Source organism: Eulemur rufifrons, chromosome 28 (genome assembly GCF_041146395.1).
Source record: "Eulemur rufifrons isolate Redbay chromosome 28, OSU_ERuf_1, whole genome shotgun sequence".
NCBI classification, from domain to species: domain Eukaryota; kingdom Metazoa; phylum Chordata; class Mammalia; order Primates; family Lemuridae; genus Eulemur; species Eulemur rufifrons.
In genome coordinates, this window is record NC_091010.1 from 12,943,077 (window position 1) to 12,957,262 (window position 14,186).

Here is a 14,186-nt window from a genome sequence, read left to right on the forward strand (position 1 = left end):
TAATTTTATAGTGAAACTTGAAGTTCAATAGTGTGCATCATCCAGCTTTGTTATTTTCAAGATTTTGACTATTTTATGTCCTTTCGTTTTCATGTGAATTTTAGAACCAGCTTGTCAATTCTACTTTAAAACAAACAAAAAGTAGAAGTGTTGATATTGGATACCTCTGCCTTGTTCTTGATCTTCAGAGGAAAGTATTCACTGACTCATCTTGATTAATCATATGCTCTGATCAAGGTTAGTTGCCATCTATTTCTAGCTTGCTCAGAGGTTTTTTTTTTTTTAGTCATCAGAGTGTTGCATTTTGGAAAATGCTTTTTCTCTACCTAAAGAGAGGACTATATGGTGTTAGTCCTTTACTTTGTTAATATAGTTGACTATACCGATTTTTGAATGTTCAACATTCTTTGATAAACTCCACTTTGTTGTATTATACTTGTTATATAAATGGATTTGATTTTCTAATACTTTGTTAAAGATTTTGCATCTATATTTATAAAATGTTGGTCTGTAGTTGTTTTTTGCTTTTTTTTTTTTTTTCTTGTGATAGCCTCATCTGTATTTTGTATTGGGGATACACAGGTAGGTTCAAATCAATACATACATTGATTTTAAAAGTATTCCCTTCTCTGCTTTCTAAATAAGTCTATGTAAGATTGATACTAATTCTTCTTTAAATGTTTTATATTATGCACCAATAAAAGTCTTCTGGAACAAGACTTTTATTTGTAGGAAGATTTTAAAATATAAATTCATTTGTTTTTTATAGATATAGGGCTACTAATTAGGGTTCCTATTTCTTGAGTCAGTTTTGGCAAGTTTTGCTTTTCACAGAATTTGCTCATTTAAGTTGTAAAACTTACTCATAAAATTCTTTATTATTCTTTTAATGTCTATAGACTCTGTAGTGATAGTCCATCTTTCTTTCCTGACATTGGTAATTTCTTTTTTCTTGATTAGTCTTGCTAAGGGTTTATCAATTTTAACTTTGCAAAGAACCAATTTTTAGCTTCGATAAAACTTCTATATTGCTTGTCTTTTTTATTACATTGATTTCTGCTCTTATTTTTCTTTCCTTCAAGTTTCATTATTCATCTTTTTCTAGCTTCTTCAGGTAGAAACTAAGATAAGTGACTTTAAGCCTTTTTCTCAATTCCCTTTAAACACTGCTATGGATGTATCCCACAGATTTTGATATCTTGCATTTGTCATTCAGATCGTACTATCTTCTAATTCCCCTCCTGATTTTTTTCTTTGATTCACAGGCTACACTAAAGTGCATTAATTTTCAAATATTGCTTCCTAGATATTGTAGTTACTGATTTCTGGTTTAATTCCTTGTGGTGAAAGTATATCCTCCATAAGATTTCAATCATCTGAAATTCATTGAGACTTATTTTATGATACATCAGATGGTCTATCTTAGCGAAAATTTCATGTGCATTTGAAAAATTTGTTGAGTGTAGCATCATGTAAATATCAACCAGGTCAAGATAGCTGATACTGTTATTCATATCTTCTCTATCTTGATTTTTAAAAATATATCCTATTAATTCCTAAGAAAGTATTATCAAACTATAATTGTGACTTTGTCTATTCATCCTTTCATTTTTTTCCAGTTCTTGCCACAGGTATCGTAAAAGTCCTATCAGGTATTAGATACATAGACATAATTGTTATTTCTTCATGATAGAGACTTTCATCCCCCTAATAGATCTGGTGATGTGCCCTTGTCTTCCCAACTCTATCTTGTCTGACATTAACACAGCTACTCCAATCTGTAATCAGAGTTCTGTTTGCATGGTCTATCTTTTCTCATCCTTTTACTTTCACACTATTTGTATACTTGTTATTTAGTGTTGTCTCTTGGTAATTCAGTTTGACGAGCTGACTGGAGTGCACTTACATTTAATAGAACTATTGGTATCAAAAGATTTAGTGGACATCACTGGCTTGTTTCCTGTCTTAGAGGGAAAGTACTTTTTGCTTTTTATCTATTTGTCCTTGCTATTTGTTACTTTTCTTACTGGTTTTTCTTACTGTTACTCCTTCCTTGCCTCCTTCTGGTTAATCAAACCATTTTTCAGTGTTCCGTTTTGATTCCTCCAGCAGTTCTTTCTAGCTGTATCTCTTTGAATTTTTTACTGGTCGCTCAAGGGATTATAATTGCACTTTTAACTGATGACAATTCTACTTAATATTATTGAATCTCGTAATAGTACAGTTCCATTTACCTATACCTCCCGTAAAAAATTCTGGATAGCAGATAGGTTCTTACAGATAACTAAAAACTAGGCAGTATAGAGATGAGGTTTTGTATATTTGCTCCTTAGCCAGTACATGACATTTGGAGTGTTCAGACTGCACACACACAAAGCCTAGAGAGGGAAACAGAGGTTTGACCAAGACACTCAGTATTATTCAAATTCTTTGTTCAAAGACATTATACGTGAAGTTATTCACCTACACACCCAATATCAGAAGACCATTAACTGACAGTGAATTGTGCAAACCTCTTTGAGTCCTTTCTTCTAGGCTGGGCGTGGTGGCGCATGCCTGTAATCCTAGCACTCTGGGAGGCCAAGGCAGGAGGATTGCTTGAGTCCAAGAGTTTGAGGTTGCTGTGAGCTAGGCTGACGCCACGGCACTCTAGCCCAGCTACGGAGCAAGACTCTGTCTCAGAAAAGAAAAAAAATCCTTTCTTCTAATGTTAAAACAAACAAAAAACTGAAGGACATATCTGAATCATTTTAATGATTGCTGAAGTTTGTTCAATTTCCCCCTGCTTTATTAGTCATTACCAAGATACTAACAAAACCAATTTTGGAAATAGCAATTTTAGAGCTGAAGTAACCCAAACCCTAATGACCTCAGTGGTATGAAGCAGCAGCGTCACAGGCATCCCTAACAGTTACAGTATTCCACTCCACTGTCCAGAACGTTTTAATTTCCCCATAGAGTGAAAGCAGTAAAATGGTAAAGCTACCATTTACCACACCTTAACCAAGTTTAGAACATTGTGCTAATGCTTCATGTATACTTATTTAACCTTCACATAAGGTAGGTACTAAGCCCATTACTTAGTTGAGGAAACAAGTTCAAGAATTTGCTCAAAGTCAATAAACACATATCAAAGATAGGAATCAAAATTTATGTGTAATTTAGGGCTTTCTATATCCAAATACTCTTACACACTGCCTGTACGTGGGGAGAGTAGATGGGAACTCCCCGGAGACTAGTTTTGCTGATTAAAAACAGAAAGGAGATTTTGAGGAATCTACCTGTGGTAAAGGCAGGGGGCTTAAAGGCTGACAACTAAGAAGAAAACTGAAAAACTTAAAAGCAGTTGTAAAACCTCAGAAGGAAAATCATCTTAGGTCATATTCAGAGGGGCAAAAAGACCTAAAGCAACATAGTAAGTGTACCAAAGGCCTAACTATACAACTGAAAATCTGCTATTCCTAATTGGCTGGAGTTGCAGAGTATTCGGATGAGCATTATTAAAAACATGACAATACAATATTTTTTAAAAACTGGTTAAATGTTTACGCCTATGTAGTCAGGTGGAAATTCACAAGTGACAGTGTGTTTCCCATGAGTCATGTTTCCCACGGGAGCTGACTGTATCAGGTTTGTGAGAGACTTCTTCCTCCAAAATTGGTCAATAGACTTATGTTAAAGACAACATGTGTATTGAAAGTAGCAATTTTATTTGAGTTAAAATTATTTACAAAAACCCAAAGACATACTTCATGAAACTGGTACAAACTATTTTTTTCCTGCCGTTGGCTTTTGCTCCAAAGATCACAGCTGAGAAATACTGTATAAAATAAAAATAGGATTGGATTCAGAAAAGTACTCTACTGTTCTAATTTCCAATTGATAGTATTTACAGAAATATTTACAATGGAAAAAAAAGGTTACTTTAAAACTTTAGTTAATTTGCAAGTCAGCCTCAAGTACCCTAAAATGCAGAGTTCTCTGAGGGTTAAAAACACACAAATGCACTACAGTTGGTGAGGTGGTATCTCCGCCACCGCCTCCCCCCACCAAAATCTGCATCTCTATCAGTGCTTGACAATTAGTTATTATTTAAGAAACAAAATAAAACAAAAAACTGTTAAACACTGAGGTAAATCAATTCTCAAATGATTACCAGTGTAACAGAAAAATGTAGTTCACCCTGATTGTTCTCATCCAAATGTTTCATAATATTCTCACCATTTGCCACAAGTCAGTTTTACCAAGTCTGTTCCTTTTCCTAAAGCCAATGATTAATAAATATCAATGTACTTTAAAATAATTAAAACATCTAATTTAATTTTACAGGTATCATTTACTGATATGCTTTTAAAATAGTTTGCTAAGCTATCTTTTATACTCAGGGCAAATACAATCGCAATCTTTCCCACGTTACACTGGTATACTATGTTCTTAAAAGGTGACGGGACGGGGTAGGGGTTGGGGTGGGCTGAAGGAAGAAGAAAACAATTTGCCTGGAATCAGTTACTTCCTTATAGATTTCCCAACAATCTGCATTATCAAAAATAGGAAGACAATAGAAGGCAGCCACTGCATTAAAAAACATTACAGCTGGCACTGATACAAGAGCCCCGATTTGTCACTTTATACAAGGAAATAACAAAGTCTAAATGGGTAAAAATTAGACTTTAAGCTATTTTCCCCAATACACACCAAACTAATATTTTTATGGCTTTAAGTTTTATAAATCCAATGAAGAAACATGATGTAACTACCTGAAAGGTATTTAAAAGTATTCATGAAACATATCTCTAAAAAGCCTGCATTCAGGCCCAATCAATTAAAAAAAAAAACAAAACTGTATAACCAGTGGTCTGAACAATAATTAATAAAAGAAAAATTTGCAATGTCATAAAATCAAATCTATAAAATGTTTTGTGTGTTCCATAACTGCTTTTCAAACAACTGTTCTATGAACAAAGAATCTGAATGAAAAAAGGGTCTTCTCTAAACCAGCAATTTAAGGCTTTACGCTTATGCAATTGATCCTGTCATTCTATAGAAGAATATACATGTTATCTGGAAACATGAATTCCACATTGGTGTTTTAGCTTCCTTATATTTATTGTATTGAACATTAGAAAATATATCTAGAGAATCCTCCCTCAGAACTTAATGTTTCAAGAGCCTCCCTAGCATTAAGTGTAAACTACCCTGGGTTTGTTTATTTTGCTTACTCCTTTAACAGGGCACATCATCTTATATAATATTCCCTCGACTGTGATTTGTTTTCTTGTGTCTACAGCTATGACACATTATGGTATGATATTGAATATGGTTGTGGTCACAAAAGTGGAAAACAGTTCAATAACCCAAACCTAATCAGAATAAAAAAATATACTATTAATCCCTTGTGTCTTTGGATTCCATCTAATTTTAAATATAGACAGTAGTTCAGGGAACAACAACCAAAAAATTCACAAAATTATTAAAAGCTTTATTTACGATTGGAATCATTCAACAAAAAAGCAAAAGCAAATGAGCCTGAAAAAGGAACTAAGCTGTTGTCTAGAATGTCCTCAGAACATTCGATACCTCAGTAGCTAAGCTGCCTTTGCACCTGGCTGGCATGACAACAGTGGCTCAACATACACAGCAGTTGCACTAACAGCAGCACAAATTGTCCCCTGAAATCTTGCCCAGAATAAAGCAAGAAAACAAGGGGAGGGTATAAACTCTGCCAAAGTAAATGTATTTAAATACTGCATGGAATTGTTAACAGCCTGAACCTTTTCCCTCATTTTTGATAGTTGCAGATTGATGTAGTAACTGTCATTTAGCAAATGCAGAATGCATGACGAAGAAATCAGGTGGTCTTAAAATCCAAACACAAATGATACTGATGAATGTTCTTGGTATATCTTCAAGGACTTCTTTCATGACTTTTCTTTGTCTAAAGATAGCTCCAGCATTACCGAGCACCTGAAGCAAAGGTAAAGCAGCTAGCAATGTTCCAAATATTCAATCACTCTAGAGATAGATTTCTGGCCTGTAGTTCCAACAGCACACTGAAACGGGGGGTGAAGGAGGGAAGGAAGTAACAGTTAATATTTAACAACCATTAAAAAGTATTAAATCAAAGTTTAACTCCTTTTTAGTTACTAACATGAAATCACCACAAATCAAAAGTACACTGATATTAAACTGTGGCTTTGATAATAAAGTGTTTTGCCTAACATGCAATAATTATTAACTTGAAGAACTAAAATAAAATTATTAAAATTAAAAAACAATCCCTTTTTGCTTCCACTCACTATGGCCATAGTATTTTTATTTCTAGTGTCAATGTATTACTCTTAAAAGTTAAAACCACATACGCTACAATAAAAGCTACTTACAGTAAGATTCATGAAGCTCAAAAATTTTTTGAGCATCTCTGTCATTATTGAAAAGTCTCCTTCTGGCAGATATTCCCGCACAGTGGTTACATTGATCTGAGGAAATAAATCAAAGAAATATTGGTCAGTGGGCAGAAGACATGAGATTGCACCCTGTGGTGTTGGTTCTGGCACACACTCTGTTGCAAAACAAACTTCTACAAGGTCCTTGGAACACCTGGGTTATTCCCTTTCCACACTCACTCACTCTGCGCTAGCATCCATTCCCTACCCCCCAGTTCACCCCCAGAAAGAAAGGAAAAGGCACAGCTGGCAAAGCCTACAAAGCCAATTATGTAGGACAGGAATTAACTAGAGGATCTTTGATAAAGAGAGTCTCGAACAATGCCAGCAGACAAGAGTTAAAGAGTTTCCCTTCATTATTAGCAAGAAACAGCTAAACTATTAATATATATAAAAATCTATTATAAGGAAAATATTATATGACCTGCTTAAAAAAACTCTTCTATTTCATTATATTAAAAAATGTTTTAAAGCTTCAGGAAGAATAAAAAGAAAAGCTCCTCTAGTAAGGTGCACCTATAATAAAGGGCACAAAACAATGTTATCCCAAGTTTCAGGACGCAAAGTAATGGGACAAAATAAAAACAGTAAGTGTGGGAGGGCTTCCAATTTGACTTTTGTTAGTGGGCGCAAGGAAGAAGAAACTACATATTACTCTTTAGCAATCTGCCATCAGCCCCTCCCTCCCTTTTTTCTATTCCTTCACTAAGGCACTTATGAAATTATAAAGAAGCAAAATAAAGTGCTCCTATGTTTTGGATGGCAGTCCCTCACTGCAGCTTTTTTTTTTTTTTTTTTTTTTTCTTTTTTGAGACAGAGTCTTGTTCTGTTGCCCAAGCTAGAGTACAGTGGCATCATCATAGCTCACTGGAGCCTTCAATTCCTGGGCTCAAGCGACCCTCCTGCCTCAGTCTCCTAGTAGCTGGGACTACAGGCACGTGCCACTATACCTGGCTAATTTTTCTATTTTTAGTAGAGATGGGGTATCACTCTTGTTCAGGTTGGTCTGGAACTCCTTACCTCAAGTGATCCTCCTGCCTTGGCCTCCCAGAGTGCTAGGATTACAGACATGAGCCACCAGTCCCAGCCAATAGCCCTTCATTAATCTATATCAAACCCTTCTCTGTCAACACATTACAGAATGCAATACATACAATGGCTGAGGCAAGAGGAAGGACAGTTATAGCATTTATTTTAAATAGCACAGCAGGTACAAAAAGAAAAGGCTTGATACAGCATGGACTATTTGAAAAATTTTTTAAATATCCAAAGGGTATGCCTGGTTTGGAAATTGGGAAGCAGTCTTTAAGTTTGCGGTCCTGAGCGATGTGACCAGCAAGTACTCTGCAGACAGACAGCCCTGGTGCAGTGTACAAGACCCAGGAATGGAGAGAGGAAAGAAAGCAGAAGAGCTGGAAGACTGACCACTGCAGTGCACCAGATGCAAAGTGGTAAGAAGTCAGGGTGGACAACTGAAAATGAGACCAGATTCTCCTAGGCTTCCTAAGTATGCTACCCTTGACCACAAAGCAGCGCTTGCTACATACAACCACCTGCTTTCCTGTCTGTTTCTTCCACTAACACACTGGGCAAACCAATCTCCTTTACATTTTGTGCAATCAGCTAGCTTTCTGAATTCACAACACTGCCCACAATAGAAGGACCTTATCTCATTACAGATAAGATACAAACATAAATAGGATTTAACATGGAAAAGATGGCCCAAGATCAATCACATGCTGTAATAACACAATTTCAAAAACCATTATATAAGGAAGAACATGACTGAGTATGATTAAACCTAGTGTGTGAAAAAAAGAATACCTAAAAAGATTAAAATTTAAATATTACATTATTTAAGGCCTGCCTCTTCCTCTTTGTTTGTTTGTTTGTTTTTCTTTTTAATGTGTCTCATTTGTTCTTAAAATCTTGACATTGGAAATAAGGAAAAGGACTGAACTGAAGAGGCTACAGGAAAGGGCCTCTCCAGAGCCATGACTCGAACCTTGGTCTTAACCCTGAAAGCGGTGGTGTCCGGAGGGGGCTCACGGAGTAGGATGGTATGCATTTAGATTGAATACAGTAGAAGCATGGAAGAGATGAATTAAGACTGATTTGTGAAACTACACAAGACTTAGACAAATAGATACAGAAAGTGAAAAAAAGACAACACAGAGAACTTGATGGCGGAAATGTGAGTGGGTAGACGGTCCCAGGCACAAGAAGCCTGCATGAGTTACTCCCCAAATGAAGCTATTCATGTAACATCGTCTTTTCTTCCAATCCTCTAGCTTCAAAAAGAGAGATGGCCCTGACTTCCTACTAAAGCCAACTCTCTTGCTAACCTTTTTCTTGCCTCCTGAATGTTCTTACAAGAAAGAAAGAAAGAAAGGAAGGAAGGAAGGAAGGAAGGAAGGAAGGAAGGAAGGAAGGGCGGGCAGGAGGGAGGGAAACAAAACTCTCTTCTATTTTAAAATCTGGCTTTACCATACTGGACCTTCCATTTAAAAATATTCATGTGAACCCCCCATTTTAAAGGGAACACTCACAATGATTCTGCCACCCCCTTTACAGACTGATTTACTCCTCATCTTTGTTTTTCCCATGGCAGCAGATGTCCCAATAGCCATAACCTTCCACTTCTGTGAATACTCAGATTATCTAGACACTCATATTTCTCATAGGTAATGTGACCCAGTGCTGGCCCAGATAAGAGGAAGTCTACTTGGTGAGGGGTGGGGTGGGGTAAGGTCCTAGGGGGGGAAAACTGTTGTCTTAAAAAAGAAACGTAGAGGAAGAGGCAGCTATTACTGCTGGACATAACTTAATGAGAGATCTAGCTATAGTCAGCACAGGGCCATGAGAACTAGCAGAGGACAAGACAACATGTAGTTGACGGTAGTTTAAAGACAAATTATCTGCGGTCCTAATGACCTCGCTGAGGCACTGAAATAATCCAAATTAGATTTTGCCATCTTGGTTAAGCCAGCTAAGTACAGGTTTTATACTATCCCTTCTTTTATTTCAACCAAAGGCATCTTGAACGGAGTCATCCATCAAATAAGAACTTTTTCATTAGACTAATGTACTCCCCAACTCCCTTTAAAAGTTCAACAAATATTTAAAAGTTTTTAACATTATATGCTATCTTAATTTTTTTCCTCCTTTACTTCATGAGACTAGCTTGTTTTTGACATCTGCTTTTTATTAAACCTCAAACAGCCTAACTCTGACAGGTACATCAGTTCTAAAAAGCCATAAAGATCAACAAATTACTTTTAAAACTTGAAAATCAATTTATTTCACTCCAAACGTCAATTAGTAAAACCTATATTGGAAAGGGAATAAACTTGTCTAGAATGTAAGTTTATTCCCTTTCTAACATAGATTCTACTTTGGTTTCTACTTAAAACTAAATTAAAGAAAACTGTTGGAAAGAAATATTAAGACATTTTCTTGACATTTTTCTTCCATAGGAAAATAATTTAAAAATTGTTTAAACAGGCCGGGCGCAGTGGCTCACGCCTGTAATCCTAGCACTCTGGGAGGCCGAAGTGGGCGGATCGTTTGAGCTCAGGAGTTCGAGACCAGCCTGAGCAAGAGCGAGACCCTGTCTCTACTAAAAATAGAAAGAAATTATATGGACAGCTAAAAATATATATAGAAAAAATTAGCCGGGCATGGTGGCGCATGCCTGTAGTCCCAGCTACTCGGGAGGCTGAGACAGGAGGATCGCTTGAGCTCAGGAGTTTGAGATTGCTGTGAGCTAGGCTGACGCCACGGCACTCACTCTAGCCTGGGCAACAAAGTGAGACTCTGTCTCAAAAAAAAAAAAAAATTGTTTAAAACAACCCTATAGCCAACCAATAGTCTTTCTGGAATAATGTGGACATAAATGGGGAAAAATTAAAGAAATAAATAACTGAAATGGGTTGGTATGAAACTGGTCCACCAGAATCTTTTAAATAAAAGATTTTAAACATAAAAAGATAAAACATTACTGAACTATTTACTCACTGGACTTTCCTGGCAGAGACACCCGAGAAGTAGTGCCGTGTAGGAGGCCACGATGCAATCCTCCATGTGTTTGCCAGCATGCTGAAGGGCTGAAAATGTTTGAATGAAGAATTATATCAGTCTATCAATTAATAGCCATCTCATAAAATCAACTATTTCTATTAGTTATCTTTTCTTCAAAACTACTAAACATCAACAAAGGTGCTAAGACAACTGGATATCCACAAATTAACAAAAATTAACTCAAAATCGAGTAGGGACCCAAATATAAGGGCTAAAAACCATAAACCTTTTGTGTTACAAAGGACACCATTAACAAGGTGAAGAGACAACCCACTAAATGGGAGAATATATTTGCAAATCACGTATCTGGTAAGGATCAAGTACCTAGAATATACAAAGAATTCTTACAACTCCCCAACAAAAAGACAACCCAATTAAAAACTGGGTAAAGGAACTGAATAGACATTTCTTCAAAGAAAATATACAAATGGCCAATGAGCACATGAAAAGATGTTCAATATCACTAGTAATCAGGGAACTGCAAATCAAACCACAATGTGGTATCATCTCACACCCACCGGGATGACCTAGGACAAATAATGGAACCTTCATCCATTGCTGAGGGAATGTAAAATAGTGCACCCACAGTGGAAAACAGCTTGGCAGTTTTTAAAATGTTAAATATAGAGTTAATATGTAACACAATAATTGCAACTCCTAGGTATATATCCAAAAGGAATGTAAGTATGTCTACAAAAAATGTACACAATTGTTCACAGTAGCATTATTCATAAGAGCTAAAAAGTATAAACAATCCATTGAACTCGAGTTGGAAGAGGCGAGTCCGGTCTCAAAATGGAGGGCCATGATCCAAAGGAACCAGAGCAGTTAAGAAAACTGTTTAGTGGTGGTCTGAGCTTTGAAACTACAGATGATAGTTTAAGAGAACATTTTGAGAAATGGGGGACACTCACAGATTGTGTGGTAATGAGAGACCCCCAAACGAAACGTTCTAGGGGCTTTGGTTTTGTGACTTACTCTTGTGTTGAAGAGGTGGATGCAGCAATGTGTGCTCGACCACACAAGGTTGATGGGCGTGTTGTGGAACCAAAGAGAGCTGTTTCTAGAGAGGATTCTGTAAAGCCTGGTGCCCATCTAACAGTGAAGAAAATTTTTGTTGGTGGTATTAAAGAAGATACAGAAGAGTATAATTTGAGAGACTACTTTGAAAAGTATGGCAAGATTGAAACCATAGAAGTTATGGAAGACAGGCAGAGTGGAAAAAAGAGAGGATTTGCTTTTGTAACTTTTGATGATCATGATACTGTTGATAAAATTGTTGTTCAGAAATACCACACTATTAATGGGCATAATTGTGAAGTGAAAAAGGCCCTTTCTAAACAAGAGATGCAGTCTGCTGGATCGCAAAGAGGTCGGGGAGGTGGATCTGGCAACTTTATGGGTCATGGAGGAAACTTTGGAGGTGGTGGAGGTAATTTTGGCCGTGGTGGAAACTTTGGTGGAAGAGGAGGTTATGGTGGTGGAGGTGGTGGCAGCAGAGGTAGTTATGGAGGAGGTGACGGCGGATACAATGGATTTGGAGGTGATGGTGACAACTATGGCGGTGGTCCTGGTTACAGTAGTAGAGGGGGCTATGGTGGTGGACCAGGATATGGAAACCAAGGTGGTGGATATGGTGGCGGTAGAGGAGGATATGATGGTTACAATGAAGGAGGAAATTTTGGAGGTAACTATGGTGGTGGTGGGAACTATAATGATTTTGGAAATTATAGTGGACAACAGCAATCAAATTATGGACCCATGAAAGGGGGCAGTTTTGGTGGAAGAAGCTCGGGCAGTCCATATGGTGGTGGTTATGGATCTGGTGGTGGAAGTGGTGGATATGGTAGCAGAAGGTTCTAAAAACAGCAGAAAAGGGCTACAGTTCTTAGCAGGAGAGAGAGCGAGGAGTTGTCAGGAAAGCTGCAGGTTACTTTGAGACAGTCGTCCCAAATGCATTAGAGGAACTGTAAAAATCTGCCACAGAAGGAACGATGATCCATAGTCAGAAAAGTTACTGCAGCTTAAACAGGAAACCCTTCTTGTTCAGGACTGTCATAGCCACAGTTTGCAAAAAGTGCAGCTATTGATTAATGCAATATAGTGTCAATTAGATGTACATTCCTGAGGTCTTTTATCTGTTGTAGCTTTGTCTTTTTCTTTTTCTTTTCATTACATCAGGTATATTGCCCTGTAAATTGTGGTAGTGGTACCAGGAATAAAAAATTAAGGAATTTTTAACTTTTCAAAAAAAAAAAAAAAAAAAAAAAAAAGTATAAACAATCCAAATGCCTATCAATGGACAAAGGGATAAACAAAATGTGGTACAATCATACTATGGAATATTATTTTGCTATAAGAAGGAATGCAGTACTAACATACGGTATATCATTGATAAACCGTAAAAACATTCTGTTTGAAAGAGGCCAGTCACAAAAGGCCACATATATTGTATGACTCCTTTTATATGAAATGTCCAGAATAGACAAACCCATAAAATTAGAAAGTGGATTAGTGGTTGCTAGTGGCTGGGGGAAGGGAAAATGGGGGTGATGGCTGCACAAGTCTTGGGAATGTACTAAACACTACTGAATTATATTTCAATAAGCTGTTTACAGTTTTTAAAAGATTGCTAAACAACCAAAATATTATGTCCCCCCAAAATATCAAAACCTAGTAACTGAGAAAAAGAAACAGAAATGTCTTACAACATCAGAACTAAAGGCATTAATTAGATTTGAGGAGAAGCTCAGAATGAGACATTGCTGGGTTTTCCTAGCTAGGTGAAGCTGAACATACTACAGCTGTCCTTCGGAATCCACAGGAGACTGGCTCCAGGATGCCCTCCCATACCAACATCCGAGAATGCTCAAGTCTCTGATAAAAACTGGCATAGTGTTTATATGTAACCTATGCACATCCTCTATGTATACTTTACATCATCTGTAGATTACTTATAGTACCCAATACAATGTAAATGTGATGCAAATAGGTGTTATACTATACTTGTTATTCGTATTATTTTTATTGGTTTTTTTCCACAAATATTTTTGATTCACTCAGGGTGGTTGACTCTGAGGATGCGGACCCATGTAATACAGAGAGCTGACAATTTAAATTTCCTAACCTTAGTGACAGGAGATTACAAATGGCTATTCTGCAGAACTTGTATGAATGGTAAAACAAATACCAAAATTACTGACAATAGTAGATACTCAAAGATTTGATTAGTGAAGATATTACTTCCAAAGTAATCCTTACTGTGTTTACCACCTAGGACTTATCCTTTGAGAATTATTCCTAGAATTTATGACAATAGAGTTCAGTTTAAAGTGAAACTGACAAAACAATCTCAAAAATTCAAAACTGGAAAAACCATTTTGTGTAGCTGCTTTTTAAAAAGATGAGTAAAGGAAAGAAGGGCCCAGGAAGGAAAAGTGACGCGATCTTTGCTGTTGCTAGCATGTGTGCCACTGACATCCACCTTCCTCACTGCTGGGAAGAACTACTACAATACTGAAGTATCAAAGCCTGTCTGGACTGAACTAGAAAGGCCCTTAAAGTAATAGCTAGATTATGACAATCTGTGGATTAAAATATTTTGAAGAAGAAAACAAAATCAAACCATTATGCTCAATTTGACTACACTATTCAAAATAAATA

General features: G+C 36.7%; 2 protein-coding genes across 4 annotated transcripts in view; one reads left to right on the forward strand and one right to left on the reverse strand.

The window, feature by feature from the left end:
* Positions 1-3,777: 3,777 nt before the first annotated feature.
* Positions 3,778-14,186, reverse strand: part of WAPL (WAPL cohesin release factor) — an 83,806-nt gene continuing 73,397 nt past the window's right edge. Inside the window, exons 17-19 of the mRNA XM_069460007.1 lie at positions 10,461-10,549; positions 6,381-6,476; positions 3,778-6,050 (exon numbers count right to left, since the gene is read on the reverse strand). Coding sequence (XP_069316108.1) covers positions 5,985-6,050; positions 6,381-6,476; positions 10,461-10,549 — 251 coding nt within the window. The 3' untranslated portion in view covers positions 3,778-5,984. The remainder of the gene's footprint in view (positions 6,051-6,380; positions 6,477-10,460; positions 10,550-14,186) is intronic.
* On the forward strand, positions 11,294-12,742 carry LOC138376018 (heterogeneous nuclear ribonucleoprotein A3-like). 3 transcript variants are annotated; one of them, XM_069459953.1, is made up of 2 exons: positions 11,294-12,072; positions 12,196-12,742. In XM_069459953.1, the coding sequence occupies exons 1-2, from the start codon at positions 11,319-11,321 to the stop codon at positions 12,384-12,386; spliced, it is 945 nt and encodes a 314-aa protein (XP_069316054.1). In that variant the 5' UTR covers positions 11,294-11,318; the 3' UTR covers positions 12,387-12,742. The 3 variants fall into 3 exon arrangements, with proteins under 3 accessions (XP_069316054.1, XP_069316055.1, XP_069316053.1); XM_069459954.1 differs by having other exon boundaries at positions 12,211-12,742; XM_069459952.1 differs by having other exon boundaries at positions 11,294-12,742.

What these genes read in the sequence shown, in the direction of transcription:
- LOC138376018 (XM_069459952.1), top strand. Translation starts at nt 11,319, where the DNA reads ATGGAGGGCCATGATCCAAAGGAACCAGAGCAGTTAAGAAAACTGTTT.